We start from the raw sequence: 19,593 nt of genomic DNA, 5'->3' as shown, positions 1-19,593 counted from the left end.
CAAGAACACTAAGGTAAACTGCCTAAATGACTTCCGACCCATAGATCTCACGTCTGTAGCCATGAAATGCTTTGAAAGGCTGGTCATGGCTCACATCCACACCATCATCCCAGAAACCCTAGATCCACTCTAACCCACTCAGAGACCTGACTGTGTAGTGCAAGGACAACAACCTCTCCCTCAACGTGATCAAGACAAAGGAGATGATTGTGGACAACAGGATAAGGAGGACCGAGCATGCCCCCATTCTCATCGACAGGGCTGTAGTGGAGCAGGTTGAGAGCTTCAAGTTCCTTGGCGTCCACATCACCAACAAACTAACATGGTCCAAGCACACCAAGACAGTCGTGAAGAGGGTACAACAAAACATATTCCCCCTAAGGAGACTGATGTTTTACATCTGCACCATTTACAGCATCTTGACGGGTTGCATCATTGCCTGGTATGGCAACTGCTCGGCCTCCGACCGCAAGGCACTACAGAGGGTAGTGCGTACGGCCCAGTACATCACTGAGGCCAAGCTTCCTGCCATCCAGGACCTCTCTACTAGGCGGTGTCAGAGGAAGGCCCTAAAAATTGTCAAAGACTGCAGCCACCCTGTTCTCTCTGCTACTGCATGGCAAGCGGTACCAGAGCGTCAAATATAGGTCCAAGAGGCTTCTAAACAGCTTCTACCCCCAAGCCATAAGACCCCTGAACAGCTAATCAAATGGCTATTCAGACTATTGGCATTGCCACCCCCCACCCCATAGTCACTTTAATAACTCTACCTACATGTAGTTACCTCGACACCGGTGCCCCCACACATTGACTCTGTACCGTACCCCCTGTATATAGCCTCGCTATTGTTATTTACTGCTGCTCTTTAATTCTTTGTTATTCTTATCACTTACTTTAAGGTATTTTCTTAACTGCATTGTTAGTTAAGGGCTTGTAAGTAAGCATTTCACTGTAAGGTGAAACATATGTTGCATTCGGCACATGTGACAAATACAATTTTATTTGATTATAAGACCATCAATATTTATAGGAAAGGAAAATCAACATCACCGTGCACTTTAACCACCCTGTGAAGTAATTTATTAATTATTTTATCTATAGCACAATAAATTGTATGGTTTCCCCAAGTTGTAGAGGGAGGACCACAAACAATATCATCGTGCAACTCCAAGTTCTCTTCCTTATGATGGTTTTTAATACCAATATTTGGTCATAAAGGCGTTTCCACTGCCATGTCTCACAAAATCACAGCTGTCATGATTATTTTTTTTATATGTATGAAAAACTGGATGGGCAATTAGCACTAGATGGGCTATTAGCATTTCCAGATTATTCAAAAATATCTGGAAATGTATTGTATAACTCAATTATGAATTGAAGTGTCAAAGTGCATTCGGAAAGTATTCAGACCCCTTCCCTTTTTCCACATTTTGTTATGTTACACCCTAATTCGAAAATGGATTAAATAACACATTTTCATTAATCTACACAATACCCCATAATGACAAAGAGAAAATAGGTTTAGACATTTTTGAGAGAAGAATGTGAGAAATTCTCCAAATACAGGTGTGCTAAGCTTGTAGCGTCATACCCAAGAAGACTCAAGGCTGTAATCGTTGCCAAAGGTGCTTCAACAAAGTACTGAGTAAAGAGTCTGATTACTTAAGTCAATTTCATATCAACTGTGGGAGCAATTATTGGAAATGGAAGACATACAAGACCACTGATAATCTCCCTCGATCTGGGGCTCCACGCAAGAATTCACCCCTGGGGTCAAAATGATCACAAGAACGGTGAGCAAAAATCCCAGAACCACACGGGGGGACCTAGTGAATGACCTGCATATAGCTGGGACCAAAGTAACAAAGCCTACCATCAGTAACACACTACGCCGCCAGGGACTCAAATCCTGCAGTGCCAGACGTGTCCCCCTGCTTAAGCCAGTACATGTCCAGGCCCGTCTGAAGTTTGCTAGAGAGCATTTGGATGATCCAGAAGAAGATTGGGAGAATGTCATATGGTCAGATGAAACCAAAATATAACTTTTTGGTAAAAACTCAACTCGTCGTGTTTGGAGGACAAAGAATGCTGAGTTGCATCCAAAGAACACCATACCTACTGTGAAGCATGGGGGTGGAAACATCATGCTTTGGGGCTGTTTTTCTGCAAAGGGACCAGGACGACTAATCCGTGTAAAGGAAAGAACTTCCATCAGCAAGGGCATTGAAGATGAAACGTGGCTGGGTCTTTCAGCATGACAATGATCCCAAACACACTGCCCGGGCAACGAAGGAGTGGCTTCGTGAGAAGCATTTCAAGGTCCTGGAGTGGCCTAGCCAGTCTCCAGATCTCAACCCCATAGAAAATCTTTGGAGGGAGTTGAAATTCCATGTTGCCCAGCAACAGCCCTAAAACATCACTGCTCTAGAGGAGATCTGCATGGAGGAATGGGCCAAAATACCAGCAACAGTGTGTGAAAACCTTGTGAAGACTTACAGAAAACGTTTGACCTCTGTCATTGCCAACAAAGGGTATATATCAAAGTATTGAGATAAACTTTTGTTATTGACCAAATACTTATTTTCCACCATAATTTGCAAATAAATTCATTAAAAAATCCTACAATGTGATTTTCTGGATTTTTTTTCTCATTTCGTCTGTCATAGTTGAAGTGTACCTATGATGAAAATTACAGGCCTCTCTCATCTTTTTAAGTAGGAGAACTTGCACAATTGGTGGCTGACTAAATACTTTTTTGCCCCACTCTATATATATATATATATATATATATATATATATATATTGTGAAACAAGCATGTAATGTAAATAGGCTACAGTAGCCTATACTTCAGAGGGGAGAGGGGAAGGTAGTCTCCACACACTAACACAGGCAAATATTGTAAGATATCAGGCAGACACTGGAAGTAGTTTCAGATTGAGGGCTTTGCATAGGCGGTTTGTTGTATTTTTTTGTGGGACTGGAAAACAATGCCCAGAACATAAAATAATGTTATTAACCAGTTCTCATATGTTTTGGCTCTGTTCCTGGAACAGTATAAATCACTTTCGTTCCTCGTTCTGTTTCTGTTTCTAGAAACGTTTATTTTCTGGTTTTTGGTTCTGTTCCCTGAACCGGTTCCAACCCCTGCCTCCACCTAATAATTATCATCAAGAAGTCGACAAGATTTCCAATGTAACAGTACTTGAAGCCATCAACATGCTCACAGCTAGGTTTGATAAGTAAGTCAAAGCACTTGAGGACATTAACTCTCAAATTAAACAGAACACGTTGATGCAATCACAAATGCATCTAAGAATGTTCAATTCAATGCTGCTGAGATAAAAGAAAGCAAAACGAAAATTGCTTACCTGGAAAAGGACTCATTACTCCTGAAAGACAACGAGGTAAAAACCAAGGCCATAGAAAATTAAAGCGTATAAATGTGGATGGAACCTCTGAATCAACAGGATGGAGGAAAATAATGAGGAGAACGCTAGAGACGAGGTAATCCGTCTCCTTGCTGAGATCGCACCCCACCTGTCTGGGAAGCTGGAGAACGTCTTCGGCTCCCATGCCCTGGATCCGTAGGAAGGAAGACAAGAAGCACCAAAAGATGATCATCCAGTTCTCCATGCGTCGGTACCAAGACAGGTTCTGGAGAATCCCAAAGCTGTCTTCTGTTTGTAAAGAAGATGGTTAAATCAAATTGTATTTGTCACATTCGCCGAATATAACTGGTTTAGACTTTCATGAAATGCTAGCTTTTGAGCCCTTCCCAACAATGCAGAGTTTAAAAATAAAATAGTAACAAGATGGATAAAATACACAAATGAATCGACACTGAACAAAAATATAAACGCAACATGTAAAGTGTTGGTCCCATGTTTCTTGAGCTGAAATAAAAGATCGTAGAAATGTTCCATATGCACAAAAAGCTTATTTCTCTAAGTTGTTGTGCACACAAATTTGTTTACATCCCTGTTAGTGAGCATTTCTCTTTTGCCAAGATAATCCATCCACATCACAAGTGTGGCATATCAAGTAACTGATTAAACAGCATTATCATTACACAGATCCTAGAAATGTGGACACTAAAAGGCCACTCTAAAATGTGCAGTTTTGTCATAACACAACACATACAGCAGTTGCCAGATAATTGAATGTTAATTTCTCTACCATAAACTGCCTCCGATGTAGTTTTAGAGAATTTGGCAGTACGGCCAATTGGCCTCACCACCGCAGACAACGTGTATGGCGTTGCGTGGTTGAGCAGATTGCTGATGTTCACTTTGTGAACCGAGTGCCTTATGGTGGCGGTGTGGTTATGGTATGGGAAGGCATAAACTACGGACAACAAACACAATTGCATTTTATTGATGACAATTTGAATGCACAGAGATTGCGTGACGAGATCCTGAGGCCCATTGTCGCGCCATTCATCTGCAGCCATCACCTCATGTTTCAACATGATAATGTACGGCCCCATGTCACAAGGATCTGTACACAATTCCTGGTAGCTGAAAATGTCCCAGTTCTGCATACTCACCAGAGCATATCTGCATTCCCAGTCATGTGAAATCCATTGATTAATACCAAAAAAGTGTTAAACAAATGAAAATATATTTTAGATTCTTCAAAGTAGTCACCCTTTGCCTTGGTATTTGGTATTTATTAGGATCTCCATTAGCTGTTGCAAAAGCAGCAGCTACTCTTCCTGGGGTCCACACAAAACATGAAACATGACGTAATACAGAACATTAATAGACATGAACAGTTTAAGTACGAAACTACATAAAAAAATGTTTTAAAGTCACACGTAGCCTACTTATAAATGCATACACACAAGCTATCTAGGTCAAATAGAGGAGAGGTGTTGCTTTATCTGTTTTTAAAAAACAGGTTTGCTGTTTATTTGAGCAATATGAGATGGAACGGAGTTGCATGCAATAATGGCTCTATAAAATACTGTACGCTTTCTTGAATTTATTCTGGATTTGGGGACTGTGAAAAGACCCCTGGTGGCATGTCTGGTGGAGTAAGTGTGTGTCTGAGCTGTGTGTAGGTTAACTATGAATACAATTTGGGATTTTCAACACGTTTCTTATAAAAAGAAGAGGTGATGCAGTCAGTCTATTCTCAACTCTTAGCCAATAGTTAGACTGGCAAGCATAGTATTTATATCAGCACACTGATTGCAATGAATAGCAAAACGTGCAGCTCTGTTCTGCGCCAGCTGCAGCTTAACTAGGTATTTCCTTGCAGCACTGGACTGGACAATAACGAAGATTAGACAAAACTTGATGACAGCTTTGCACACGCTTGGCATTCTCTCAACCAGCTTCACCTGGAAGGGTTTTCCAACAGTCTTGAAGGAGTTCCCACATATGCTGAGCACTTGTTGGCTGCTTTTCCTTCACTCTGCGGTCCAACTCATCTGAAACCATCTCAATTGGGTTGAGGTCAGGGGATTGTGTTGGCCAGGTCATCTGATTCAGCACTCTATCACTCTCCTTCTTGGTCAGATAGCCCTTACACAGCCTGGAGGTGTGTTGGGTCATTGTCCTGTTGAAAAACAAATGATAACCCCACTAAGCGCAAATCCGATGGGATGGTGTATCGCTGCTGAATGCATTGGTAGCCATGCTGGTTAAGTGTGCCTTGAATTCTAAATAAATCACCAGAAAAGCACCATCACACCTCCTCCTCCTCCATGCTTCACGGTGGGAACCACACATGCAAAGATCATCCGTTCACCTACTCTGCGTCTCACAAAGACATGGCGATTGGAACCAAAAATCTCACATCAGACCAAAGGACAGATTTTCACTGGTCTAATGTCCATTGTTCGTGTTTCTTGGCCAAAGCAAGTCTCCTCTTCTTATTGGTGTCCTTTAGTAGTGGTTTCTTTGCAGCAATTCAACCATGAAAGCCTGATTCACGCAGTCTCCACTGAACAGTTGATGTTGAGATGTGTCTGCTACTTGAACTCTGTGAAGCATTTATTTGGGCTGCAATCTGAGGTGCAGTTATTGTAATGAACTTATCCTCTGCAGCAGAGGGAACTCTGGGACTTCCTTTCCTGTGGCGGTCCTCATGAGAGCCAGTTCCATCATAGCGCTTGATGGTTTTTGCGATGGCACTGGAAGAAACTTTAAAAGTTCTTGAAATTTTCCGCATTGACTGACATTCATGTCTTAAAGTAATGATGGACCATTGTTTCTCTTTGCTTATTTGACCTGTTCTTGCCATAATATGGATTTTTTTTTTACCAAGTAGGGCTATCTTCTGTATAGCACCTCTACATTGTCACAACACAACTGATTGGCTCAAACGCATTAAGAAGGAAAGACATTCTTAACTTTTAACATGGCACACCTTTTAATCAAAATGCATTCCAGGTGACTACCTCATGAAGCTGGTTGAGAGAATGTCAATGTTGTAAATGACTATTGTAGCTGGAAATTGATGATTTTTATGGATTATCTACATAGGCGTACAGAGGCCCATTATCAGCAACTTATCCAAGTTTAGCATTTTAAACGGCTAATTGATCATTAGAAAACCCTTTTGCAATTATGTTAGCACAGCTGAAAACTGAGTATCAGCATTTGTGGGTTCGATTACAGGCTCAAAATGTCAAAGAATCCGGCGTCGGTCTAGCAATGCAGTCTTAAAACGCATGGGGGCGTTGCGAATCCCCTGTGTTGTGGACATCGCCATTGAATACATGACATACGGCTAATGGACATTGTGAACGAGGCTTTAGGGGGTATATTAATCGTACATTCAACATTTATACATATTTTATTTGACTTTTCTCTCTCAACACTTTCTCCAGGGCCTTTTGATTACCTTGATCAACACTCTCATCTTGACCCCCCCCCTCCTCCCATTAAGTGGGAGTGACCACTGTTCCAACAGCACTGTCGCTTCTCAATTCTGCACTGGTGCGCTTTGGACTACACACTTGACGCGCGCCTTTTCAGAAACGGATTGTCTATGCTGAGTTTGCTTTCCTTGACATGTAGTGTTGACAGTGTTGGGACTAGTTAGCGAAGATGTGCTGAAGCCACCGGTAAACGATAGCTTGTTGACAGTTATTTTTAGTTCCCGCTCGCGCACGATGAAAGAGAAACGGACCGCGAAATCACCAGTGGTGATTGCACGGTGACAAGTGAAGTGCAAGCAGCAGTCAACAGAGGTCCCTTTTTGAAGGAATCGTAGAACGATGAAGTCGAGGAGAGACAAACTGAAAATCCCCTCTCTTACTTTGGAGTAAGTTGTATGTTTTTATATGGTGTATAATTTATGCATACATGATCTACATAACTGAATAATTAAATGTTCTCGGGGAACCAGGGGAAATCACTTGAATAGTTACTTAAGTTACTTTACAAAGACGTCTTATGTGCTTTATACGAAAAGACAACAGGCTACAGTTGTGTGCCAATGTATTTCTCAACTCTACCAGTTGCAACCAGTTTGTGGAACACGCAGTATGGAACCTACAGACCCAATAGTGTGTATCGAAACCCACTGCAGCATGTAGACTACAGGAGTTTTGAACTTGCACTTGATTTTGTGATTATTGTGGTGTATAACTCGCAACATTAATTCATTGTTCTGTCTGTGATCTATATAAGCAATAAGGCCCGAGGAGGTGTGGGATATGGCCAATATTCCACGCCTAAAGGCTGTTCTTAAGCACGGTGCAACTCGGAGTGCCTGGACACAGCCCTCCCGAGTGGCGCAGTGGTCTAATGCACTACATCTCAGTGCTAGAGGCATCACTACAGGCACCCTGGTTCGAATCCAGGCTGTATCACAACCGGCCGTGATTGGGAGTCCCATAGGGTGATGGACAATTGGCCCAGCGTTGTCCGGGTTTGGTCGGTGTAGGCCGTCATTGTAAATAAGAATTTGTTCTTCATTGACTTGCCTGGTTAAAAAAAGGTGAAATAAAAATATAATAAAAAATATTTAAAAAACACTGTTGACATTTACAGTCGTGGCCAAAAGTTTTGAGAATGACACACATATTAATTTTCACAAAGTCTGCTGCCTCCATTTGTGTTATTTCAACCAGGTGTGTGTTGACGAGGACAAGGCTGGAGATCACTCTGTAATGCTGATTGAGTTCGAATATCAGACTGGACGCTTCAAAAGGAGGATGGTGCTTGGAATCAATGTTCTTCCTCTGTCAATCATGGTTACCTGCAAGAAACACATGCCGTCATCATTGCTTTGCACAAAAAGGGCTTCACAGGCAAGGATATTGCTACCAGTAAGATTGCAGCTAAATCAACCATTTATCAGATCATCAAGAACTTCAAGGAGAGCGGTTCAATTGTTGTGAAGAAGGCTTCAGGGTGCCCAAAAAAGTCCAGCAAGCGCCAGGACCGTCTCCTAAAGTTGATTCGGCTTCGGGATCGGGGCACCACCAGTACAGAGCTTGCTCAGGAATGGCTGCAGGCAGGTGTGAGTGCATCTGCACGCACAGTGAGGCAAAGACTTTTGGAGGGTGGCCTTGTGTCAAGAAGGGCAGCAAAGAAGCCACTTCTCTCCAGGAAAAACATCAGGGACATACTGATATTCTATAAAAAGTACAGGGATTGGACTGCTGAGGACTGGGGTAAAGTCATTTTCTCTGATGAATCCCCTTTCCGATTGTTTGGGGCATCCGGAAAAACGCTTGTCCGGAGAAGACAAGGTGAGTGCTACCATCAGTCTTGTGTCATGCCAACAGTAAAGCATCCTGAGTGTAACGATCTGGGTGTAGAAAACATCTACCCACAAAACCCATGTGGGCAAGAGCTACCTAATCAACTGTCCCTGATTGAGAACCATACCCGGCCAAAAACAAGGAAATACAAAAACATAGAAAAAATAACATAGAATGCCCACCCTAGTCACACCCTGGTCTAACCAAAATAGAGAATAAATAGCCTCTCTATGGCCAGGGCGTGACGCTGAGACCATTCATGTGTATGGTTGCTTCTCAGCCAAGGGAGTGGGCTCACTCACAATTTTGCTTAAGAACACAGCCATGAATAAAGAATGGTACCAACACATCCTCAGAGAACAACTTCTCCCAACCATCCAGGAACAGTTTGGTGACGAACAATGCCTTTTCCAGCGTGATGGAGCACCTTGCCATAAGGCAAAAGTGATAACTAAGTGGCTCGGGGAACAAAACATCGATATTTTGGGTCCATGGCCAGGAAACTCCCCAGACCTTAATCCCATTGAGAACTTGTGGTCAATCATCAAGAGGCGGGTGGACAAACAAAAACCCACAAATTCTGACAAACTCCAAGCGATTATACAAGAATGGGCTGCCCTCAGTCAGGATGTCACCCAGAAGTTAATTGACAGCATGCCAGGGTGGATTGCAGAGGTCTTGAGAAAGAAGGGTCAGCACTGCAAATAATGAGTCTTTGAATCAACTTCATGTAGTTGTCAATAAAAGCCTTTGACACTTATGAAATGCTTGTAATTATACTTCATCATTCCATAGAAACATCTGACAAAAATATCTAAAGACACTGAAACAGCAAACTTTGTGGAAATTAATATTTGTGTCATTCTCAAAACTTTTGGCCACGACTGTAGGTGTCACGCCCTAGCCTTAGAGAGGCTTTTATTCTCTATTTTTGTTAGGCCAGGGTGTGACTAGGGTGGGCATTCTAGTATCTTTATTTCTGTGTTTTCTATTTCCTTGTTTTTGGCTGAGTGTGGTTCCCAATCAGAGGCAGCTGTCTATCGTTGTTTCTGATTGGGAATCATACTTAGGCAGCCTTTTTCCCACCTGTGTTTTGGGGGTAGTTATTTTTCTGTATAGTTTATGTGCCTTACAGAACTGTTAGTTTTTTTCACTTTGTCATTTTTGTTCAAGTGTTTTGATCAATAAAAATCATGAACACTTACAACGCTGCGCTTTGGTCCACTATTCCTTATGACGACAAGCGTGACGGAACTACCCACCACCAAAGGACCAAACAGCGTGACCAGGAGGAGCAGGGATCCTGGGCCCGGGAGAAGAGTGAGTGGAGGACCTCATGGACATGGGAAGAGGTTATGGCAGGGGACAAGACCCTGCCATGGAAACAGGCGGAAACAGCAAGGGAGGAACGGCGGTGATACCAGGAGTCACGGCAACGAGGCAAGCACGAGAGGCAGCTCCCCCCCCCAAAAAAAATGTGTGGGGGGGGGGGGGGGGCACAAGGGGAGAGTGGCAGAGACAGGGTTTAGACCTGAGCCAACTCCTTGTGCTTACCATGGGAAGCGAGTGACCGGTCAAGCACCATGCTATCCAGTTCTACGCACCATGCCTTCAGTGCGCATCCACAGCCCGGAGCGCTCTGTGAAAGCTCCCCGCAGTGGCCGTGCTAGAGTGGGCATTCAGCCAGGATGGATTGTGCCGGCTCAGCGTTCCTGGCCTCCGGTGCGTCTCTTCGGCCCAGGTTATCCTGCGCCAGCTCTACGCACGGTGACCCCGGTTCGCCAGCAAAGCCCAGTTTGGCCTGTTCCAGCTCCCCGCACTTGCCGGGCTAAGGGGGGTATCCAGCCAGGACGCGTTATGCCAGCTCGGCGCTCCAGACCTCCGGTGTGCCTCCACGGTCCAGTGTGTCCTGCGCTGGCTCTACGCACTATGCCTCCAGTGCGCCGTCATAGCCCAGTGCGTCCTGTGCCAGCTCTCCACACTCACCGAGCTAAAGTGGCTATCCAGCCAGGACACGTTGTGGCAGCTCCACATACCAGGCTTCCAGTACGTCTCCTTAGTCCGGTGAGACCTGTTCCGGCTCCACGTACAAAGCCTCCGGCGACGATCCGCGGCACGAAGCCTCCGGCGTCGGTCCCCTGTCCGCAGCCTCCGGCGACGGTCCCCTGTCCGCAGCCTCCGGCGACGGTCCCCTGTCCGCAGCCTCCGGCAACGGTCGGTGGTCTGGTTCCTACGGCGATGATCGGCGGCCCGGTTCCTCCAGTGAAGGTCCATGCACCAGGGCCACCACCAAAGCGGAGGTATCTGCGGGTGGAGGGGTGGTCTACATCCCGCACCGGAGCCACCGCCGTGTAGGGATACCCACCCGGACCCTCCCCTTTAGAGTCAGGTTTTGCGTCTGGAGTCCGCACCTTTGGGGGAGGGGGGGGTACACCCTTATGGTGTCGTAATCAGACATAAAAGAACTACAGTGCTAGGTTTTGTGGGGTTTGACACTCTTATGTCACAACAGGTTTAAATATGTGTCATGACAGTGATATGACCATATTATGACCAAAACTGTTGTGACATGGTTATGATAGTGTTATAACATGTTATGACACTAGTTTTCAAGAAAAGTGTTACCGAAATGGAACCAATTATCAGATCATAAACTGACAATTTAAGGCATACTTCTCACTTTGTTAGGGGGATGGGCATAGGCCAGATTGAGGGATACTTCTTACTGTTTGTTTCAATGCAAAAATAGGCAAGCTACATTAGATCAGATCTTTTTCAAAGATACCTTAGCACACAGATTATTTGCCCTCTTCTGAATTATTGTTAAAATGGTTTCAGATGTCACATAGCTTCGATTCAGGCCAGTGTCAAACACATGATGTGGTATTTATTATGACCAAAATCCCAATTCACATCGCTCACTCCCTACTCATTTTGAAAATATGCACCAATTTTTCAACTGCTTTATAGTAATTCCTACCTCCCTCAAAGCATTAGCATTGCTGTAGTTCTTTTCTTTCCACCCACTCTCCTTCCTGAGCCAATGTAACCAGGGGCTGCTGCCTGCCTTCTGCCACTAGACGTTGATCTATAAAGCGTACATTCGGAGCTTCTTCTCCAAAACTTATCTGACTCTCGCATGGATCACAAGCTCAGCACATGGTATTAACCCCCAGTTTTGTGGGTGCAGCACAATGAGCATTATAACCGCACCGCAGAGCCCCTTTTCTAAACGAGCACAGTGTTCACAGAACGCTTCACACATCAAGTTATTTCCACAAAATTGGAAGTATGCTTGGGGTCATTGTTCATTTGGAAGACCCATTTGCGACCAAGCTTTAACTTCCTGACTGATGACTTGAGATTTGGCTTCAATATATCCACATAATTTTCCATCCTCATGATGCCATCTATATTGTGAAGTGCACCAGTCCCTCCTGCAGCAAGCACCCCCGCAACATGATGTTGCCACCCCTGTGCTTCACGGATGGGATGGTGTTCTTCGGCTTGCAAGCCTCCCCCTTTTTCCTCCAAACATAACGATGGTCATTATGGCCAAACAGTTCTATTTTTGTTTAATCAGACCAGAGGACATTCCTCCAAAAAGTACGATCTTTGTCCCCATGTGCAGTTGCAAACCGTAGTCTGGCTTTTTTATGACGGTTTTGGAGCAGTGGCTTCTTCCTTGCTGAGCGCCCTTTCAGGTTATATCAATATAGGACTCTTTTCACTGCTGATATAGATACAGGAGGGCGACTCTGGAGGGAGGAGATGGGGAGACCTACAGGAGGCCTGGTGCGTGGAGGAGGCACCGGATAAACCGGGCTGTGGGGGAGCACAGGAGCTCTGGTGCGCAGCCTTGGCACCACTCCTCCAGGCTGGATGACCACTTTAGCCCGGCCCCTCCAGAGTGCAGGCACAGTTTGAACCGGGCTGTGGAGGAGCACTGGAGATCTGGTGCTTACCAATCGCACCTCTCCCTTAGGCTCAATGCCCACAATCGCCCGTCACGTGCGGAGCGCAGACATAGGGCGAACTGAACCCTCCCAACGCCCCGGAGACACTCAAAAAAACATTTTTGGGGCGCCTCTCGTGCCTGCTGCGCTGCCTTGCCTCATATCGCCGCCTCTCCCCTTTAGCTGCCTCCAGCTCTTCCTTGGGGCGGCGATATCCCCAGCCTGTTTATGAGTTCCACATAATATTTATTGTTGAAGTGAAACTTTTAGACAAAACAAAACAATAAAGAAAACAATGACTGAACAGCTTCGTAGTGCAAAGTACCTGGTCACAAACGAAGAACAAGATCCCACACAGAAAGAAGGAAAAAAAGCTACCTAAGTATGATTCCCAATCAGAGACAACGAAAGACAGCTGTCCCTGATTGAGAACCATACCTGGCCAAACACAAAGAAATAGAAAACATAGAAACATGAACATAGAATGCCCACCCAAATCACACCCTGACCAAACCAAAAATAGAGACATAAAAAGCTCTACGGTCAGGGCGTGACAGTTTTGCACTGGTTTCTGAAGAGCCCTCTGCTGCAACAGCACTGAAACCATATCAACAGTGTGCACTCGCGTTAGCAAAGCAGAGATCTGTACATGAAAATTAACATACAGTAGCCAGCCTTCTAGCTGGGTCAGCAACTTCTGAAAGCCGACCTGCTACAGCATTATAGCTGAACAGGCATATTTTGACGATGGCAGATGTGTTGGGTAGTATACAGTCAGGTCCATTATTATTGGCACCCTTAAAAGGATTAGCAAACAAGACTATATTGTATGCTCCAAAAAATGTGAAATTGTATTATTTTATACCAATATATTCGCTCCGAGAAATGTATTTTGTTTAACAAGTAATAACAAAAATATATAAAAAAGATCGGGGTCAAACTGATTGTTACTGTTACTTTTAGCCTTGTTGCTGTTTTCGATACTTTTAACACCCTACCCTTGTGAGGATCACGACACAGCCTTTTTTCAAATGTTTTATGAGATTTGAGAACATGTTAGGAGGGATCTTAGACCATTCCTCCAGTGGCCATCGAAGTCTCTGGACTCGAACCCCAATGAAATCCTGTGGTTTGAATTGAAGAGGGCAGTCCATAAGAGCAGACAAAGGATATTACGGATCTGAAAAGGTTATGTATGGAGGAATGGTCTAAGATGCCTCCCAATGTGTTCTCCAATCTCATAAAACACTTCAGAAAAAAGCTCAGTGTCGTTATCCTCGCAAGGGTAGGGTACTGGAGTACTGAAAACTGGGGTGCCAATAATTGACCCCTATCTTTTGGAGTTTTTTTATTATAAAATCTCTTTCTCCGAGCAATTGTATTAGCATAAATAATGTTGGCATGCAATATAGCTCAGTATTTGTATTTATTTTATACAGTCTTTTTTGCTAATCTTAATTATTATTATGGACCCGACTGTATGAGTCTTCCTATAGAATACAGAGGACAGACAGCATGAGCTAATAGTATGCTCAAAACATAAGACTGTATACTGCAGTGGCGTTTGGTGGGAGGAGCTATATGAGGATGGGCTCATTGTAATGTCTGTAATGGAAGAATGTAATGGTATCAAACACATCAAACAATTGCATTCAAGCCATTACAATGAGACCATCCTCCTATAGCGCCTCCTCGCAGCCTCGTCTGGTGTACTGGTATGTGTAAATCTCTGATTCTCAATGGGGTCTCCATTGGGACATTAGAGGCTAGACCTATCAGACCACCAGTGTTACAGCGGGTAGACTTGGACAAGAACGTTATCAATGTGGAAACCAGGCCAAAGTAATCAATAAGTGATCTGAAAGTTCTTTTCATTTAACTTCTGCTTTGACTGAAAACAGCATGTGACAAAAATCATGCTGTGACCTGCCCTGGACATTGATCTGGTGTCCTGTGTGGTTCAGTTGGTGGAGCATGGCACCAGGGTTGTGGGTTCGATTCCCATAGGGGACCAGTACAACAATGTACGCACTCACTACTGTAAGAGCGTCTGCTTAATGACTAGTATCTATCTAATGACGGACTATCATATATATATACTGTACAATCAGGTACTGTCTGGAAAAAGTATTCTAAAACAGCGGCTGCGGAGTTGGGTAATGCCCCACCATTTGCAAACAGTTGTTGAGTGTCTATCACGGAACTATTAGTGTCAGCCAATGAAAGTGAGATGTTGGGGTGTAGTCAGCTGATACCCAGACACTGGTTGGCAACAGCAACAATGCTGAGTCAACACACTAATCCATGTGACTGTGTCTTGTCTTACAGTTTGTCACCCACTTGCCAAAGCCCAACTCTACTGAGCCCATGCAGCCCCTGCAGCCCTTTACAAACCCTTCATCCCTGGAGGTAAGAAAGATTACCCACATACAGCACACAGCCACACAAGTGGCTTGAGAACAGCTCCTATGAAGAACATGGGCGGGAGGTAGCCTAGCAGTTAAGAAGAGTGTTCGGCTAGTAACTGAAAGTTTGCTGGTTCGAATCCTGAGCCGAATAGGTGAAAATATGTTGATGTGCCCTTGAGCAAGGCACTTAACATGAATTTCTCCTGTAAGTTGCTCTGGGAAAGAGTGTCTGCTAAATGACTAGCTAAAATGTAATTATGAAGAGAGTGTTTTAAAGCAGACTTACCTTTTACAGAAAGTATTTTTGCTTATTTCATTTGACTGATAAAAGCACAAAATGTTTCAATCACATTTTATCCAAACTCTCATTTTATCCAAATGTTTTGGATAAAATGCTGCAACATGCTAAATGCAGCTGCAATTAAATGTCTTAACTTGTAAGTCATGCTCTGTGTTTATGGTGGAAAAACAAAACATCTATTAGTTGTCTTTCCAGCCTATGTGGGTTGCCTGGCAACCCCCAATGGTGCGCTGCAGAGGAAATAAAACTGATTTGACAAACAGAAGCAGCATCCAGTATGCTATGTAGTGAGCACCAGGTTATTGTAATACATGGCGATAAATCATATCTGTATCTTGTTAATTTGGCAAAACTACCAAGAATGTTGTTCAGTTCTGTTAATAGAGGAACTGTTGATATTTTAAGATTACAGATTAACTTAATTTTTGTTGAAATTACATGATTTATTTGATCACCATCTAAGATTCTACTATTTTATAGTGTTGTGCATCAATTTGTTTCTCTATACTATCCTGAAATCTCTACACCACCCATTCCTTACCCTTAACTCAATTAAAGTTTTATCAAGGCCTTGATCCATCATTATGTTTGGAGGGAAAAGGGCAGGCTTGCAAGCCGAAGAACACCATCCCAACCATGAAGCACAGGGGTGATATGTTGTCAGGGTGTCATGTGTCATGTTGTGGGGGGGCTTTTCTGCAGGAGGGACCGGTGCATTTCACAAAATAGATGACATCTTGAGAAAGGAAAATTATGTGGATATATTGAAGCAAAATTTCAAGTCATCAGTTGAAGCTTGGTCGCAAATGGGTCTTCCAAATGGACAATGACCCCAAGCATACCTCCAAAGTTGTGGGAAAATGGTTTAAGGACAACAAAGTCAAGGTATTGGAGTGGCCCTCCCAAAGCCCTGACCTCATCCTATAGATAGTTTGTGGGCAGAACTGAAAAAGCGTGTGCGAGCAAGGGGGCCTACAAACCTGACTCAGTTACACCAGCTCTGTCAGGAGGAATGGGACAAGATTCACCCAACTTATTGTGGGAAGCTTGTGGAAGCCAACCCTAGACATTTGAGTTAAACAATTTAAAGGCAATGCTAGGATTAAATGTCAGGAATTGTGAAAAACTGAGTTTAAATGTATTTGGCTAAGGTGTATGTAAACTTCCGACTTCAACTCTAGCTTATAGATACCTCAACTGATGTATAAACAATCTACTTTTGTTTAAATACAAGCATCATGAAACACATTCATTTGACTTTGTGAAAATCTGTTAGATAAAAAAACAAACTTGCTTACCACCATGTGGTTTCTTCCTTCACAGGCTCCATGAAATGGAGTATTTGGTCACATTAATTTTGTGTATTGTTTCCTAGGAACAAGCGGTGGCTCAACTAACTCTTTGGCTCAATATACACCACTCTCCCTTACCTGTAATCTTCAAAAACATTGAATCTCTGGTCCTGCTTCATAATCTCGGATTGCATAGTTGCATAGTGTGCAGAATAGATCCCAGGCTCCTTAGCACTATGAAGTCGCTTGTCATCTCTATGAAAATAACCATATCGGCTAGACGCCCACCAATATCTTGGCACCCGGAACAAGGATAAAATTTCAACCTCGAAACAGTAGCCTGAAGCTCTTCTATAGAGCTAGGGTCAAGAAAGGCGAAAAGCATCCTCTTACACTTGCATGCAATATACATGGAGTGTAAAAAACATTAAGAACACCTTCCTAATATGGAGTTGCACCCCCCCCCCCCCCCCCCCTATACCCCATCAGAGTATAGACTCTAGAAGGTGTTGAAAGAATTCCACAGGGATGCTGGCCCATGTTGACTCCAATGCTTCCCACAGTTGTGTCAAGTTGGCTGGATGTCTTTTGGGTGGTGGACCATTCTTAATAGACATGGGAAACTGTTGAGCATGAAAAATACAGCAGTGTTGCAGTTCTTGACACAAACTGGTGTGCCTGGTATTTTCTACCATACCCCGTTCAAAGGCACTTAAACCTTTTGTCTTCCCATTTGCCCTCTGAATGGCACACATACACAATCCATATCACAATTGTCTCAAGGCTTAACAATCCTTCTTTAACCTGTCTTCTCCTCTTCATCTACACTGATTTTAAGTGGATTTAACATGTGACATCAATAAAGGATCATAGCTTTCACATGGATTCACCAGGTCAGTCTATGTCATGGAAAGAGCAGGTGTTCATAATGTAGAGCAGGTGCAGGTGTTCATATTGTATGTTTGTTATTTTGCAGTCTACTTCTGAATTTAACTGCATTTATTAATTTAACTGCATCACTTGAGATAATTTGCCCCTTGGAGTGCTTAGCAAATGTTACCTGTAGGTCTGTAGAACAAATGTATGTATCATGCCACACAGTTGAGTCCCTCTCAGATGTAAAAGTGTGTTCATTTATCACTTGATTTGAGAGGCTGGCCTTTTATATTAGCACAGAGACATCAGCACTTACCTCATCACAAGATACACTTCACTAGGCTTCAACAATAAGATAATGAATTAAGTATCTCCCATAGTTAATTAATCTGCCTCTTGGATGTATTGTCATACATAAATCATTAATTTGTGAATATTTAAGTTTTTTCATTGTATCTCTTACAGATAAACTGTGAAGATATTACAAAAATTAAATACAATTATGGCATGATTTGTATGATTGTGAACTTACAAAGAGATGTGGCACAGGCATTTCTTTTTACAATAAGAATTCACAAATCTGACACATCTGACACACAAATCTGCAGAACAAAAAAACTCCCATAGAATATAGTTACAATGGTCGACATACCTGGCATTAGGCTTACCTCAAAACACATGAATTGTTTTAAGGATCTCTAGGAGGACCCTGTCACCATTGTGGCTGGTTAAGACGTGTGAAACAAATCCTCTTGACACCAGAGCCACACCCAGATCTTAGTTGTGTCAGTCAATAGCACTCTGATAGTTGTTTTTTCCCTAAACTAACAGTCACTCTTTACTCCCACCCTCTCCCTACTAGCACTGCCTTTGCTGATAGGTACTTAATTGAGGACAGATGTATTTGTCCCACCTAGTTTAAGATGAATGCACTAACTGTAATTCGCTCTGGATTAGAGCAACTGCTAAATGACTAAAATGGAATGTAAAAAGTACTGACAATTTATATTAACATGAAATGTATAATGAAAACTCATTACACTAAATAGGTTTATCCTATGTTGATGATCTCCCAGTTCCTTGCAAAACTGATTTTCGTCTTGAATTTTTTAAAATATGAGATCCTTATGTTTTAATGCTCAACACAATGGAAGCAGCAATTGGTTTTAAATGTAATGAATTAAAGAAGCCTATTGTAGAGCAACAGTCTCACATTGGTTTTAGCCTAACCTTATAGGCCTATGCCTACCTCCATAGATGTTTTTATTCAAGTGTTATTGAATTGAATTATTCATCCATTTGATGCAATACATTTGTATTTATTTGCATGTATTTATTCAATTATTTTATTTCATCTTGAGTATGTGGTATTTAATTAGGCTGTTTATGAATTTTATATATTCATGTATTTATATATTTGATTTTGATTACTTTGGTCCTCCACAATATAAGGGGCCTTTACTTTATTTATAAGGAGGTCGTGAGAAAATGGGCATGAAGAGGGGACCAGGAAGATGGCGGAAGTGGATGGTGAGTTCGACTCAAGCAGTGGGTTGAGCAAATTTGTAGTATCGAAAACTGGAACAAAAGGGAAATTGTGTAAAAATTGGAGTGGAGGATACGTGTGTGAATGATAATGAATTGCTTCTTGTTGGGATGTGTTTGTTGAGTAAGGATGCATATGTGGGAAGCCTATTTGATGTGTCAAATGGGGACGTTTGTGCTTGGAAAAGTGGAGTCTGTCAGAGTGACCAGGACTGGTTTTATTTTGATTAATTGTATTTCTGAAAAGCAGAGGAAGATTGCAGTGGGCCTCAAAAGAATCCAGACAACAGAAGTTTTGTGTTTTGAACTTTGGACTAGAGCACCCGTTAAAGGAGTCATCTCAGGGGTGACGACGGATGTTCAGGTTGAATACCTGAGGAGAATTCCTGGAGTGGGTGGTGCCCGATGTCTGACACACTGGGTGAATGGAGAAAAATAAGAGCCTGTCGGTCCTGTTGTTTTTTGATGAAGAGCAAATACCTATGCATGTGA

The 19,593-nt window shown here is 43.0% G+C and overlaps 1 protein-coding gene across 1 annotated transcript in view; it reads left to right on the top strand.

The window, feature by feature from the left end:
* The first annotated feature begins 6,957 nt into the window (after window positions 1-6,957).
* LOC139370521 (microtubule-associated serine/threonine-protein kinase 3-like) overlaps window positions 6,958-19,593 on the top strand; it is a 54,954-nt gene continuing 42,318 nt past the window's right edge. The window contains exons 1-2 of the mRNA XM_071110096.1: window positions 6,958-7,276; window positions 15,008-15,088. Of these exons, the coding sequence (XP_070966197.1) occupies window positions 7,230-7,276; window positions 15,008-15,088 (128 nt within the window). The 5' untranslated portion in view covers window positions 6,958-7,229. The remainder of the gene's footprint in view (window positions 7,277-15,007; window positions 15,089-19,593) is intronic.

This window comes from Oncorhynchus clarkii, chromosome 1 (assembly GCF_045791955.1).
Source record: "Oncorhynchus clarkii lewisi isolate Uvic-CL-2024 chromosome 1, UVic_Ocla_1.0, whole genome shotgun sequence".
Taxonomy (NCBI): Eukaryota; Metazoa; Chordata; class Actinopteri; order Salmoniformes; family Salmonidae; genus Oncorhynchus; species Oncorhynchus clarkii.
Note: the sequence above shows the minus strand (reverse complement) of the source record. Positions and strands in the feature narration are given on the sequence as shown.